This window comes from Chaetomium strumarium (assembly GCF_033439665.1).
Source record: "Chaetomium strumarium strain CBS 333.67 chromosome Unknown B0T15scaffold_4, whole genome shotgun sequence".
Taxonomy (NCBI): domain Eukaryota; kingdom Fungi; phylum Ascomycota; class Sordariomycetes; order Sordariales; family Chaetomiaceae; genus Chaetomium; species Chaetomium strumarium.
In genome coordinates this window covers 2,160,380-2,174,327 of record NW_026944432.1, presented here as the reverse complement: position 1 = coordinate 2,174,327, position 13,948 = coordinate 2,160,380, and the positions used below count along the sequence as shown (strand labels likewise).

Here is a 13,948-nt window from a genome sequence, read left to right as displayed (position 1 = left end):
GTGACTGACCTACCTTTCCTTACCTAATTTATTATCACGTTGATAATACAGTGGCTCATCACCAACAAATCATGTAGGTTCTGAGCTTCACGCGGTATACCATACTGGACACGCCACGTGTTGATATGAAGCAAGCGAGAATGACAAGCAGTTTTATTAACCAGACGCAGCCACGCCACAACCAGCACTAACTATTAATACCAAAGAGAAGTACGAATACTTTCCAACCACAGATACTCGTTCGGATGTTCATCCAGGAATTTGGGAACCCAAGCGTGGAAGTCATCCTCCCACAAACCGCAACCAACGAGAGCCACAGAGTATACCCAATACGAAGGGTACCAACCCGCCGACTGCCAATCCAGAATGACCACCCTGCCGTCCGGCCTCAGCATGAGATTATTGGTTTGAAGATCGCTGTGCGTGAACCTGATGTTGCCGTCGCCGCGCAAGACACGAGACAGAACACGCCGGTAGTAGGCCGCTCTCTCGGCGGGAAACCCGTCGTCCTCGTGCTGAAGCTTCAGGACCAGAGCCTCGGCGAGGTTGGCTACCGACGCGAACGGACCGTTGATGCGTGGCATCTCCTCCTCATCCGTGAGGAACAGGTCGTCGTAGAGTGGGCGGCGGTCAAGGCTCCCCAAGTAGTCCGGTGGAGCGAGGCTGCGAAGCTGGTCGAGCGAAGCACGCAACTGGGAGCCGATCGACTCCTTTGTCGCGATGTCCAAGGAGGCCCAGCACTGGTTCAGAGGCCGGCCCTCAATGTACTCCATGATGATGTATGTCCACGTGCGACCGGAAGAGTGCTCCCTTTGATAGATGGCGTAGACTCGCGGTATCGGGATGTCTGTCTGCTCGCTGACAAAGAGCATGTTCTCCCCCTCGAGAGGGCGGATCAACCAATGTGACGACGAAGCGTTGACCGACACGGACGATGTATTGGCCGTCGAAGAACTTGGTGTTGATCTCTTCGCCGGCCTCAATCTCTTCGGTTGACGGGAGATTTGCGGCTAGTGTGTGTGCTAGCGCATAAAACGGGATCTTGTAAAGGTTGGACATTTCGGTTTCCAATCCCATTTCTCTTGTCATCCTGCTTGTGTTCTTCAACCGAATAATCAGAGAATTACAATCTGGTGACTTGTGGTTGCTGGTGTCCAGGTGGCGGGCGATGAGAATAGGTACCCAACGTTCCACGGTTCCAATGGTTTGTTCAATGTTGGGGGCCTTTGGGGAGCCCCGCTTGTTGAACTTGAACGGTGCCTTATTATAGATGCAGATGCCACGCCAAAGATAAGGTAAAAAAACAAAAGCCACAATGCAGTTTCGGGGGAAGATTGAGTTGAAACGTTCCAGACCGGTTCTGCTGTGCTTGAGCTAGCAGGTTGCTTGGGTCCGATTTTGGTGTTACTGGACCTGGGTTCTTATTCTATTACCGCTTCAGTAAGCTCCCCGCCACCAACTCTATATTCGCCTGCCTGGCTGAAGGCCGTCGAGACAAACACCCAGGTGCTCCCGCGAATGTCTCATGTCGAAACAGTACTACCTTGTCTCCTTTACCTATGTGCCGCGTCGAAGCACAATGGGCCCATGGGTCCAGCTGAAGAGTCTAGTACATGAAACATCGCCGGTTCCTAACTTCTAACATGCAACGGGACAGTGGTCGGCTGAGACCCTAGGTTGATTCTCTCCTTGTAAGCAGTTGTTTCCAGTGCTGGGCTACATGCACCACCAAGACGCCGGTCATCGCCGGCCATCGCGCCGCTGGCCGGCTTTCTGTGGCAGTCCGGGTAACGCATCAAGATTCCCGACATCTTCTTGGGACTATCACGGCTATCTTTGGACAAAGATGACCATACGACGTTTCATTCGTTGGGCCCTGAGGCTACGGACCGGGAGCCCAGGGACTGTCATCATGGAAGTTGAGCAGCGGTTGGAGAGGCATACGCAGAGTAGGTGAAGAGCGAGATATATCTCAAGGCAGAGGCTATCCTAAGATCTCTCGAGTTATGTCTGGCATAATATCCACAGCATCAACTGGCACCACTTCCCGAGAGTTAAAAAATCAGCTAGCAGCACTTCACCTGTCCCCTTCTTCCCTTTACAACATACGTATCAAGGTACGGAGGGATGCTCTGAGCCATGGCGAATTGTCTTGTGAGACCAACCGTTTTACAGATTCTCTGAGGTCCTTCAGCATGGCTCACTCCAAGGACACCGAGACCTAGTACCGAGTCTTCATCCAGGCCTACGTTGGCGCCCCCCCGGATCATCATGATATCTTTGTCGAGCTCGAAGAGGATGGATCTGGATACCTCTATCACGTCGAAGGCAGTGTGCAGACCGGCATGCGTTACAACCCGAAACCGGTACACCCCCCTCGGGAGTTAGTCTCATTACAAGCAATGAAGGAGATCAGCTACGTCCCTGCGAGTCTGTATGACCAGGTTCACTCGGTCTGCTCCTCAATCCCGCCCCCAGCCAAGCAGTACCATGGGCCGAAGCTGCTGGTCCCGAAAAGTCAATTGCGCCGCTGTCAGGAGTGGACCAGGGAAGCAGTTCACGAACCGAGAGCGCAGGGTATCTTACAAGGCAGCGAGCGCTCCTGGGCCACCCGCGCTCAACTCAAGCAGCGACTCGGTGGTCGGCAGAAATCCTCGTCGTCGAAGGGCGATCCCAAAGCCTCGTCGTCGCAGCCAAAATAAGGAAGTCGTCCGGCTCCGCATCCAAGTCGACCCAAGGCTCCTCGAATTCTATGTCGAAGAGCTCCTCCTCCACGCAGGAACCCGCAGACGGCGCTGTATCCGCGGATGGCTACTGGGTGTACAGCAAGAAGACGAAGGACTGGTACCACATTGGCGCTGATGGTAAGACGACTTGGGCGAGCCGGGGCAAAGGGAAGGCGAAGTAGAAGTAAAGGTGTGCATGGGGTATGACCCTTAAGCTAGGGCTGATTTTTGGTGGAGTGATGCGGAAGGACTGTCGTTCGTGGTCCGCTGGTCGGCGCGATTGAGAATAGAGAGGTGATGGAAACGCTGTTGAGAGCTTCTAGTCAGATACTAGTGAAAGATAGATGAAATCTAGATAGGCAGGTCCTGATCCCACATCGCCCTCACTGCCTCTCAGTCGGGTCTAGAAAATACCAGACAGAGGAAGGTGTCAACTGCCAAGTGTGTCGCCGGACAGATATCACGGCAAGAGGACGACGAGATGCTTTCTTGGCAGGGGCATTCTGGCCGACCAGTAAGGTAAAAAGGTCAAGGGGTCGTTTTATATGGTTGGAAAGAGACTCTTCATTCTTCCCTATCATGTAGGTAGCCTGCCTCACCCGGCACCTACCTAGCGAGGTGCGGTGGTAGATAGGTATCTACCAACCTATTCAGTCGTGATGCTCTTGCCCAAAGCCATCTTCTCAACACAGGAAAGCTAATTTTGCCCTCAATTGCTCCAACGCTCTACTCCGATGATAGCCCCCTCCCTCCCCGGCGACACCACCAACGTGGTCATGCAAAGTGAGCTTGGTTGCTACTAGTACGTGGGTCGTTGGCCATCAGCACGATAACCTGCCATGCAAAGGGAGCGTCCGTTAATCATATACTATACTACCGCAACGATAGCTCCAAAGGAGGTCACCATCCCCATCTGATGATAGTACTCTGCTTACACATCAAATTCCGCATCCCACACGCCCCCTCACCGTATACCCTCAAGCTGGCTACAGAGCCTTTCCCGACCACTTAGCTACTACTAGTAGCATGAAGGTGGTGTATGTATGTACCCGTAACTAAGCACCATAGACGACATAAATCTCCCCCGACGTATCGCTCGACACGAACAGGCGGCCCTTGGCATCGAAGGCCAGGCCGACGGGGCGGAAGCAGCTGTTGGGGCAGCCGCCCACGTTGGCGTTCTCCATGACGGGTACCTGGGCCGTCTTGCTGGTGACATCGTGCACGGGCTGGCCGTTGCGAAAGTCGACGCGGGTGACGCGGTAGCCGTCGGCGGGGTTGCGGTTCCTTTTATTTTGTTTTTGCGTTTCTTAGTGACATATCCCCAGGGAAGGGCAGGGTTGCTAGGGAATGAACATACCAGCTGCCGTGGAAGGCAATGTACGCGGCCGTGCTGTTGGCGTTGAACTTGACATCCAGCGGGGCGGTGTGGGCGTGGAAGTGCAGGCGCCCCGTCATGCGGCGGGTGCACTCGTCGGCGGCCACGTTGGGCACGCCGTCGGGCTTGAACAGGCTGCCGACCAGCAGGCCGCTGATGCCGACGTTCTGCGGGTCCCAGGCGGCGATGCACGAGGGGTAGCCGTAGTTGAGGCCCTTGTAGCGGTTGCCCGTGTCGTTGAGCTCGCCGTGGTAGCTCAGCCGCTCGGCCGGGTTGTCCATGTGGATGTCGCGCCCGTTCAGCCGCACGTCGTCCATGCCGTTCTCGACGGACCACTGGACCGGCAGTGTCAGTCCGCCTTTATTATGTAGGGAGGTAGTCACATAATAAGCATGGATGATCAAGAAGAGGTAAGAGTACGTACAACACCCCCGTAGATGGGATCCTCGGTCAGGCCGACCACATTGCGGAGACCCCAGCCGAGCACCTCTCCGCCCGTGGCGTACTGGTGGGCCGCCTGCATGCCCTGGCTGATGCTGAACGTCTTGATCATGCTGCGGCCCGCAGACTGCTGCGTCGTGCCGGTGTCGACGTTGGCCATGGACCCGCGAGCCACCAGGATCGTGTCCGGGCTCCATTTGGACGTGGCGATGGCCCGCGTCGGGTGGGTCCCCTGGAAGGACATGCCCGTCACAATCTGCTTGCCCTGACCGACCTGCCCGGTGCTGGCGTCGTACGAGTATGCCGTCACGCTGGCCAGGTTCGACGTGAACAGCGTCTTGCCGTCTGCGCTCAGCGCGATGCCGTGGTTTGTCTAGGTAGGGTGCCAATTGCTTGTCAGTGCACTCAACAATTATTTTAGCAGGGCGTTCGACGATTCTGCTCTTACCGATCCGCTGGCGATCTGGGTGTTGGACTGGACGCACACGATGTTCCCCTGGTCCTGCAGGACGAGCCGTCTCACGCCTTGGCTGCCACCCTCAGCCACGAGCAGGTTGCCCGCAGAGTCCACCACGATATGCCGGGGCTGGCGAAGTCCGGTCGCGAGCACGCTGTATCGGTAGCCAGCGCCCATTTTGGGCTGGAAGCGGCCGCTGACGCCCGGGCATGTCTGAGCCGCAGCTCCGGGGACGAGTATGGACGTCAGGGCAAGGACGCCCGAGACTACCGTGCCGAGATGGCCCATGACTGTTTACCAAGATGAGTCGCGAATGACGTACTGCGTGTAGCTGTCGATCCACTTAACAGCCGGGCAGCTTTTCTGGAGTTGATTATAAGTGAGGAGGTCCTAAGGGAATGAACGATCACTTACACTCAGTGGTACGTAGATCACGGTTCACACAAAATTCCAGAGGCCGAACCAGCACTCATATTTGAGTCTGCACTGGAGCCATAGCAGGGCTATTTAATAACTGCGACATGTGAGGTAGCGCTAGATACCCCAGTCATGGTTATCATGTCGCTGTCGTCATATCAGCGTGCGGGTTTGTTTTCCCAAGCGGGAGACCTTAATGGGTGGAAGCCCATGGAGCTGGGGTCAGTAATATATGTTTGCTTGGCGGTCATGCTGCGAGATTCAACCGGATCGACGCTGGCGGGCGACGAACTGGACTGGGTGCTTCCGTACGGCCCCGGATCATGGCCGGCCGGCTTGGCTCCCTCGCAATCTATGGGAGTTCTCGGCGGACTTTTGTCCGGCGAGGATTAGCTTTCCGCCAAGAAGCCCGCTTGGTCTTCATGTTAACGTCAATCTTGTCGATGCCTTCTTTAGAGTAGCATTCGACTCCTCAATGTCAGGCGGGGCTAGAAATGCCGGCTTGATGCGGCCTGTCAAGTACTATGTAAGGCCTTCTGATCTGTGTCGTCTCCAAATCTAGAAATGGCTAGGGTCAAGCGGCAGTTTGGGTTCCACGACTTGCGTGTTTCCAGCCAGGTCACGGCCACAATGCAGCGTGCAGAGAATATATTCTATACCATCAGCAGATACGTGCACTTACCACTAGATATCATAGTCGCGCTGTCTTCCCAATACTGCCCTAGACGAGGAACCACTTGTCGTGCTCACTTCCACCCTACCTGCCCGACCGAAGATCGAATGATTAGTACGAGAGTTGGAACCCAAGTCGATGACTGCTCTTTGATAAGAACGCGGTGTCGGATCATGACGAGTCTAGGGACGTAACGTGGAATGCTCAGGTTCACCGCCAGCGTAACCTCGGGTGACCGGTGTGTGCCAAGAACCAGGTTGTTCAGGGGGAGGACGGCAGTTGAAACGTGAAGCACGGCCCGGACTCGAGGAGTTAAGAGAGGTGCACAATCGGTCACTGTTCGACCTTGCACGTAAGGCACGGTCGAGTCCTGTCCGACAACTCATGCCGACAAAAGTAGGCTCGGGAACGGCGCGGATACGCTGGGAACCCGGTGCGCGCCGGCGTTTGTAAATCGGGGGCGGCCGAAGAAGTGGAGAAAAATGCCGAGACCCATGTCGAAATTTCAGTTTCTCTTACTCTCACAATTCTTTTTCCTTCCGTTGGGGTGATCTTTTGTTGTCCTGTTCAAATCCAATCTGTAATATCTCATGTTTGTGGGCATACCGGCGGGTACGACCTTGGTACTTGTACCTTTGATTGTGCGCCGTCATCTGGGAAGCAAACCTGTGCCGGACGCATCCATCAAATTCAAAGCGGAGGGGCGAATCTGAGCCGAAGCTCGGAAAGCCGCTACGGAACCCGCTTCCTTACCGGACTCAACCGTCTGGAGGCTTGTGATGAAAAGATGGAGGCAAAAAGAGACAATTCCATCCCATGGAATCCCAGCCCAAGCGACAGCAGCTGCACCGCCGCCACCAAGTCGTCTGCCCCGTCATTGCTAGAGCAGCTAGATAGTGCAGACCTGGAGAAGACGACTCACACCGCCCGGGCACACACGGTCGACCGCGAAGCCGGCGATTCTCCACACACGGCAAGCGATGATTCCGACAGCCCGGATCCGGAAAATGCCGACCACGACGACGACCAGGCTCGGGCCCAGGCGGAGCTGGCCCGGCTGCCCTCGGCCGCGCCCACAACGGCAACGACCATCGACTTCCCCGAGGGCGGCGTGACGGGCTGGCTGGTGGTGCTGGGCTCCTTCAGCGCCATGCTCTCGCTGTTTGGGCTGATTAACTCGGCCGCCGTGTTCGAGTCGTACTTCTCGACCCACCAGCTGGCCGACAAGACGGCGTCGGAGATCGGCTGGATCTTCAGTCTGTACCTCTTCATCGTCTTCTTCGTCGGGATCCAGGTCGGCCCGATCTTTGACCACTTCGGTGCGAGGCTGCTGGTTGCGGTGGGAAGCTTGTTGATTGTGTTGAGTCTGGTGCTGCTCAGCTTTTGTGATGGTATGTTTGGCATGCTTTTCATTGTCGCGAAGAGTTGCAGTTAAAATGAATGAATATAAAGGCTGACGTGGCGACAGAGTACTACCAAATCATCCTCACCTACTCGGTCATGGGCGGCCTCGGCGGCGCGCTGCTCAATAGTCCTGCCTACGGCGCCATCGCCCACTTCTTCAACGTGCGCCGCGGCCTGGCCACGGGCGTTGCCAGCACGGCGGGCGGCGTTGGCGGCGTCGTGTTCCCAGTCCTGCTGCGCTCGCTGCTGCCCAACCTCGGGTTCGCCTGGAGCTGCCGCATCCTCGCTCTCATCATGTTAGGGCTTGCCGTTCCATCCAACCTGTTCATCCGCACGAGGCTGACGCCTGCGAAGGGCCGAGACGGCCGCCCGAAGGTGCAGTCCGTCTGGCCGGATTTCACCGTCTTCCGGGACGCCCGCTTCGCCTTTGCGTCCATCGGCATTTTCTTCATGGAGTGGGGGCTGTTTGTCCCGGTCACCTTCATCGTCTCGTTCGCCGCCGCCCACGGACAGGATGCGACGGAAAGCTACCTGCTGCTGTCATATCTCAATGCCGGTTCCGTGCTGGGACGAGTGCTGCCTGGGTTTCTGGCCGACCGTTTCGGGCGCTTCAACATCATCATTGTCACCATCGCGCTGTGCGTCGTCACGGTTCTGGCGTTATGGTTGCCCGCGGGGACGTCCAAGGCCCTGCTGATTGTCTACTCGGTGCTTTTCGGTATTGCCAGCGGGAGCAACCTGGGACTGATGCCTGTCTGCCTCGGCCAGCTCTGCGACCATCGGCGATATGGGCGGCTGTTCTCGACCGCCATGATGGTCGCCAGCTTCGGCACCCTCAGCAGCGTTCCGATTGGAGGTGCCCTGCTGGATTCGGCGCCAGGCGAAGACGGATGGAGGAACCTAATCATATTTTCTGGTATCGCATATTTTGTAGCGTTGGTGTGCTACGGAACTGCGCGTGTGCTAGCCGTTGGATGGAATCCGCGTACGATCTTCTAGAGGGTGATGAGATAGATCTGTTTGAGCTGACGATAGATATTCAAACACGCTATGAGTAGTAATGTTAAGTGGATAGCATTTTAGATAGTTACCTACCGTAGGTTAGGTGGTAAAGCGGACGTGGACAAGGTTACTGCATCGAGATCCTTCCCCTAGTATCCTTGGTGATGTTTGAGGTCAGCTGCTTGACGAGAACGTGAATGGCAAGGATGACTGTTCACTGTTCAACGTCCGAATCGCAGGACCCTGCGCCAAGCTGCAAAACACCCCTGTTTTGCCCCTGTAAAGACCCGCAGCTACCCGACGTCACCCAAACCGCGGGGCAATTTAGCTTCACGACCCGTCCCCCACCAGAAATTTCGGCCTCAAGTCGTCCACCTGTTAGTCCTTGCAATCATGGCTGGACTGTCTGCTGCACCCGTCCTTTCGACGCCGGCGGAGCATGCCTTCGAGTATGCCGTGACGGCGTCTGAAGTTGAGGCACAAACAAGCCCGAAAACAGACGATGAGCTGCGCGACATCTATGAGATCGCGCGGACAGCGCGGGAGATCCGACAGGGCGCGTGGAAGAGGATAGCCCTTCAGTTTCCAGACGCGATGCTCAGAGATGCACCGCGGGTGCTCCAGGCGCTAAACGCAGAGCTTGAGCCTCTTCGGCGATCAGCGGATTCACCTAGCGACCCGGAGAAGATATACATCCTCGCCGATACCTCGTACAGTGCATGCTGCGTCGACGAAATCGCAGCCGAACATGTTGACGCGGATGTGGTCGTGCACTACGGCCGCTCGTGCCTCTCGCCGACCTCCCGCCTCCCCGTCATCTGCGTCTTCACACATCACAACCTCGAGCGCGATGAGACCCTCGCCGCATTCGAGAAGCAATACCCCGACAGGGACGCGAAGGTGGTCCTTATGGCCGACGTAACCTACCAGAACCACATCCCCAGTCTCGCGTCTGAACTGCAGACCAGGGGCTATACCAACCTCCTCTCCACAGCCGTCGTCCGCGACCCGACCGGCCAAATACCCAACCGAAAGTTCGTCACCTTGCAGGGCGACGACATCCCCGACACCTCTGCTATCGACCTAAAGACGTACTCCATCTTCCACATCTCCACCCCGCCAACCGCCCTCCTCCTCGTGCTCTCCTCCCGGGTGCAAGCCCTACACATCCACCCCACCACGACCTCCTCCTCCCAATCATCCAATAGCAACAACAACAACACATTTTCCACACAACGCCTCCTCGGCCGCCGCTACGCGCGCTGCCTGTCCCTCGCCTCGGCGGGGGTAATCGGCATCCTGGTCAACACGCTCTCCGTGTCCAACTACCTGTCCTCGGTGGACGCCATCCGCAAGCAGGTCGCGGCGGCCGGCAAGAAGAGCTATACGATGGTGGTGGGCAAGCTCAACCCGGCCAAGCTGGCCAACTTTGCTGAGGTCGACGGCTGGGTCGTGGTCGGCTGCTGGGAGAGCAGTCTGGTGGAGGAGGAGGAGCGGGGCGAGTTCTACCGCCCCGTGGTGACGCCCTTCGAGCTGGAGGTGGCGCTGATGGGGGATGATAAGAGGGTGTGGAGCGGGGAGTGGTGGGGTGGGATCGAAAGGGTGCAGTGCGCTGGGGCGGAAGGGGAAGGGGAAGGAGATGGGAAGAAGGGGCGGGAAGAGGCAGATCGGGAAGGGGAAGAAGAGAGGGAGCAGGAGGATGAAGAGGAGGAGTATGATGAGGAGGAGTCGGCACCGCCCGAGTTTGATCTCCGCACGGGGAGACTGATCAGCACCAGTCGGCCGATGAGGAGGAATGGGGCGGCGAGGGGGGTAAATGGGAAGGCTAAGCCGAACGGGAGCGCTGCTGGAGAGGATACATCGTCGAGTAGCACTCTGGCGCTGCGGCCCAAGGCTGAGCTGGCTATGGTGAACGGGGTGGTCAGCCCCGGCGCCGAGTACCTCCGGTCACAACGGACGTGGCAGGGTCTGGGGAGCGACTACGCGGAGGAGGCAAGCACCGCGATCGAGGAGGGTAGGAGCGGACTTGCCCGGGGTTACACAGTTGGAGAGGATGCTGAAAGGAGGTAGCACTGTCTCGTATTTGATTGGAAACAAAGAAAAGATCATCCAACAGAGCACGACTGTGCTAGATTTATGGTGACTCTTTCAACGGAAACTGCGAGTAAAGTGTCATGAAATTTGCCGATTGAAGTGTCCGATGTCAAGTATTCAAGCGCTAACCTGTGGCGGTCGCGACCAGCTCTGGTCATGTGTTTGTTACGTTCGTAGGCATAGCAACGAGCCTCAACGTTTTGGAACGAGATAGTAAAGCGTCACCGCCTTTTATACCAAAGGTTCATAAAGTAAGAGTACGACATACGACTTGGGACCTGGGACGTCTTGCATTTGCCGAAGAGGATTCGACATGGCCTTGAGCTCCTCCTCTGACCTATCAATAGGAAGATTGCCAACGTAGAGCGTATTACATGGCGGGTTTTGGTCCGCTGGATTGGCAGGAGGAAAGTTGTTTATCCGGTAAGGCGGTGTTTTCGTAGGTATCAGGGAAAGAAGAGAGGACACGGGGAGAGTACACCAGACACAGGATTTTGTTTTTCTGATGGTGAGTTGAGTGTGCAAGGACAAGTTGTGTCTCCCAATGACTGACGTAATGTACGAAACGAATGTTGACGTTCTGGTCCTCATGACGAATGTGCATGTGGATGCGTTCGCTTGTTTATCTTCATCCCCATACCTTCGATGCTGGGCGACCAAAACGATGTTCTCCTTGGTGACCTGCACTGTGAAGTCACCACCACATCTTAGTGTCAGCGTGGTCGAGATCAAGTCGTAGATTATCATTTGTACGTTGTGGGCCGGCCGCGGGGGCGCTGGAAAAGTCGCTCGCCAAGTTTAAAGCGGCCGAGCAGTCAGGCATGGAAATGAGCCTTGCCCTCCAAGATTAGCGTCACACTTGGGTCCTAAGCTGAAGTAAACCGCCACGCCGGAGCGTAGTAATCGTTTTTGAATTCCCGTCGACGCCGACACGGCGAGCAGCGACGGCGACGACGACGCGCCGGTCACCAACTGGCGCGAGCTATAGCCAAGGGGGATGCCCTCGTCGACGGTCCTTGCAGGCATATTCAAGGGGTCGAACATCTATGACCCTCCGCCGAGGCGTACTTGGTCGTGAGACCACACGGCGTCGGTGTCATTGCGTACGTCCCAGAGGAATTTGGGGCGGGTTGGAAGTTGTCATGTACGGTACAAGATATACCTGCTACCCTCCACCATGTATCGGTATCCTCTACACGAGGAGAAACCGCCCACCCACGGACCCACCGTCGCAGTCCTGCGAGAATGCGCTCGTTTGGATGCATACACGCTCCAGAAAGCGACTGCCCTGTATACCCATCAACGCTTGTGGAATATAGAAGCCGCCGCCACTCGGATCCCGATGGTATTCTGGCGCTATGCGGCCTGGATGACCTCATCGGGATCAGCCGCTACTATCTCTCGGTAGTCCGGCAGGATGTGGTGCAGGCTTCCCCACTCATGGAGGCGGCGTTCGAAGAGCTGGTCAGCTCACCGCAATGCGGCTTCAATATCGAAGCCGTGTTGTTTACGACCACAACACGGGCCGACCTTCTGTCGACGGCCCATCGGTTTCAGTTCGAATACGAGTTGGAAACACACAAGGACCAGATCTCCGAGGACCGCCACGGATGCCACGGAACAGACTACAACCCCGAATCTGACATTTCCCCGCGTCGGTCATCTCGGTCATATATATAGCTGGCCGCTTTGAATCAACATACTCCCGGCATGAATAAATACCTATTTCCTATATGAGTTACGGATAAGCGGCGCCAGAACACTTCTCAGTGTCGGCAGTCGGCCGGGAAGGTAAACTTCACGTTTGGCCCAAGACAAGCCCGGCTCGCCAGGACGACAGGGGAACTCGCTGGTCGCTGACTGTCAGACAACCCATCGCATTCTGGATCCCGGGAGGGAGAGGCAGATCACCCCATTTCCACGGTGGACTTACCTGAGGACGCGGGAGTAGCCGTTCCCATCGTCCAACAGGTTCCACTTCTTCAATCTTTCCTTCCACAAGGCGAATCCATTTCTGTCGTCTTTCTCCCTGCGGCCCGGCTACATCATCAGCCATAGTCGGCTCTCTCATCTTGAATGAGAACATCTTGATGTCCTGAAAGAGCTTGATAAAGTTTTCGTCCATCCTTCTGGGCGGAGAGAGTGGAACATAATTCCTTTGATCCTCAAGAGGGCGGCACTCTAGATGATTCCCTCTGGCAATGCAGACAAAGAGAGCTGTGGAACCAGTCGGGTCCTTGGCCGTGCCATTGCCCTTCGCTGTGTCCCATCCGTATCCGCCTTCACGCCGGCATAGCTCTGGTATATGGTGCCGGCGTCGCTGGAGATACGTCTCGGTGAAATGTCTTCTCGGCTCCCGTCGCCGCTGGTATGCGTCTGACGTGTCGGGGCTGCAGAGACCGCGGCTGATAGCCCAGCGTTATCGACGGCTCTCCTCTGCTTGCTTGATATCGTCGTTCAGATTTTCCGCCATCTCCTTTATGTATTGTGGGACCGCCTTGGCCGTCTCCCCTCACCGGGCTTTTCGTCGTATTTCACCGCCACCTCGTAGTCCTGGGTGCGGTACTTGCCACCGCCAGCCGGCCATTTTGGATAGTATTCCTTCCCGTGACCTCATCTTTGGACTCCTCTCTCTCAGCGCCATCCCCGCCGCCGAAGTGCGACTGCGCGGCCTCTCGCGGCGAGGATTCCATCGCCACGGGTTTATGGCGACGAATCCGTGATTTCACGACCGAGGCTTGGACAGAATATTGGGTGAGATAGTCGGTGCAGTAAGACGGCTGGGACTGGAGTCTCTGTTCCTGATCTCCCAGAGCAACTGAACATGGTACCTTCGCCAAGTGAGCGAGGGGCAATCCTGCTCAGGCGCACCCTGGAAGTTCGAGACATAACCCCTCGCGGTCACAAAGGGCCACGCGTAAGCTGGTGAGGTACTACGTCGCCTTCCGTCAGGTCAGATGAAGCTACTAGTAGCAAGAAGGATCTTAACGAGGCCTAGAACCGGCCCTTGGATAGTACCGGCGGAGATCCGCAAACGGGATTAGTTGAGACAATTAAACCGCCGACAACGCTCATCAACACCCCGCAAACGAGCAACTATCCGATCTAAGTGTCAGATTGCCTAATTCAAGCCGTTTCAGTACCGGTGCAGTCAAGCTCAGGGTGGCCGGCTGCATTAGGACGGCTAGGCAAGGTGGGATGGGCATGATTTCTCGACTCGTACACCACGGGAAGGCAGGGAAGACGATTTGATTAGCATTGCTATGATCTCCGCCGACGAGTGTTTACGATAGGCGCAGCAAGAGCCGTAGCCGGGACTATGATCGTAGATAATGTTGTCAGAAGGGCGGAGTCCA

General features: G+C 56.5%; 5 protein-coding genes across 5 annotated transcripts; 3 read left to right on the top strand and 2 right to left on the bottom strand.

Moving 5' to 3' along the window:
* Positions 1-194: 194 nt before the first annotated feature.
* B0T15DRAFT_511589 (kinase-like domain-containing protein) lies at positions 195-1,059 on the bottom strand (the record flags this gene model as incomplete). The annotated part of the gene is made up of 2 exons (XM_062867922.1): positions 195-881; positions 934-1,059. The coding sequence occupies 2 exons, from the start codon at positions 1,057-1,059 to the stop codon at positions 195-197; spliced, it is 813 nt and encodes a 270-aa protein (XP_062721475.1).
* Positions 1,060-2,321: 1,262 nt separating this feature from the next.
* Positions 2,322-2,704, top strand: B0T15DRAFT_533134 (uncharacterized protein; the record flags this gene model as incomplete). The annotated part of the gene is made up of 1 exon (XM_062869345.1): positions 2,322-2,704. The coding sequence occupies exon 1, from the start codon at positions 2,346-2,348 to the stop codon at positions 2,700-2,702; it is 357 nt and encodes a 118-aa protein (XP_062721474.1). The 5' UTR covers positions 2,322-2,345.
* Positions 2,705-3,759: 1,055 nt separating this feature from the next.
* On the bottom strand, positions 3,760-5,496 carry B0T15DRAFT_206209 (soluble quino protein glucose/sorbosone dehydrogenase). Its single transcript, XM_062862624.1, has 5 exons — positions 5,417-5,496; positions 4,994-5,365; positions 4,529-4,918; positions 4,087-4,439; positions 3,760-4,013 (listed from the first exon to the last, which is right to left on the bottom strand). The coding sequence occupies exons 2-5, from the start codon at positions 5,288-5,290 to the stop codon at positions 3,782-3,784; spliced, it is 1,272 nt and encodes a 423-aa protein (XP_062721473.1). The 5' UTR covers positions 5,291-5,365; positions 5,417-5,496; the 3' UTR covers positions 3,760-3,781.
* Positions 5,497-6,679: 1,183 nt separating this feature from the next.
* B0T15DRAFT_206220 (major facilitator superfamily domain-containing protein) lies at positions 6,680-8,696 on the top strand. The gene is made up of 2 exons (XM_062862625.1): positions 6,680-7,483; positions 7,561-8,696. The coding sequence occupies exons 1-2, from the start codon at positions 6,880-6,882 to the stop codon at positions 8,493-8,495; spliced, it is 1,539 nt and encodes a 512-aa protein (XP_062721472.1). The 5' UTR covers positions 6,680-6,879; the 3' UTR covers positions 8,496-8,696.
* A 125-nt stretch (positions 8,697-8,821) lies between these two features.
* Positions 8,822-10,640, top strand: B0T15DRAFT_434782 (putative diphthamide synthesis protein-domain-containing protein). Its single transcript, XM_062865805.1, has 2 exons — positions 8,822-10,100; positions 10,146-10,640. The coding sequence occupies exons 1-2, from the start codon at positions 8,892-8,894 to the stop codon at positions 10,566-10,568; spliced, it is 1,632 nt and encodes a 543-aa protein (XP_062721471.1). The 5' UTR covers positions 8,822-8,891; the 3' UTR covers positions 10,569-10,640.
* Positions 10,641-13,948: the final 3,308 nt, after the last annotated feature.

What these genes read in the sequence shown, in the direction of transcription:
- B0T15DRAFT_206209 (XM_062862624.1), bottom strand. Translation starts at nt 5,290, where the DNA reads ATGGGCCATCTCGGCACGGTAGTCTCGGGCGTCCTTGCCCTGACGTCC. An exon ending in CCCAGATCGCCAGCGGATCG is followed by an intron (nt 4,919 to 4,993) that starts GTAAGAGCAGAA and finishes CACCCTACCTAG; the next exon opens with ACAAACCACGGCATCGCGCT. An exon ending in ATTGCCTTCCACGGCAGCTG is followed by an intron (nt 4,014 to 4,086) that starts GTATGTTCATTC and finishes ACAAAATAAAAG; the next exon opens with GAACCGCAACCCCGCCGACG.
- B0T15DRAFT_206220 (XM_062862625.1), top strand. Translation starts at nt 6,880, where the DNA reads ATGGAGGCAAAAAGAGACAATTCCATCCCATGGAATCCCAGCCCAAGC. An exon ending in GCTGCTCAGCTTTTGTGATG is followed by an intron (nt 7,484 to 7,560) that starts GTATGTTTGGCA and finishes ACGTGGCGACAG; the next exon opens with AGTACTACCAAATCATCCTC.
- B0T15DRAFT_434782 (XM_062865805.1), top strand. Translation starts at nt 8,892, where the DNA reads ATGGCTGGACTGTCTGCTGCACCCGTCCTTTCGACGCCGGCGGAGCAT. An exon ending in GGTGGGGTGGGATCGAAAGG is followed by an intron (nt 10,101 to 10,145) that starts GTGCAGTGCGCT and finishes GGAGATGGGAAG; the next exon opens with AAGGGGCGGGAAGAGGCAGA.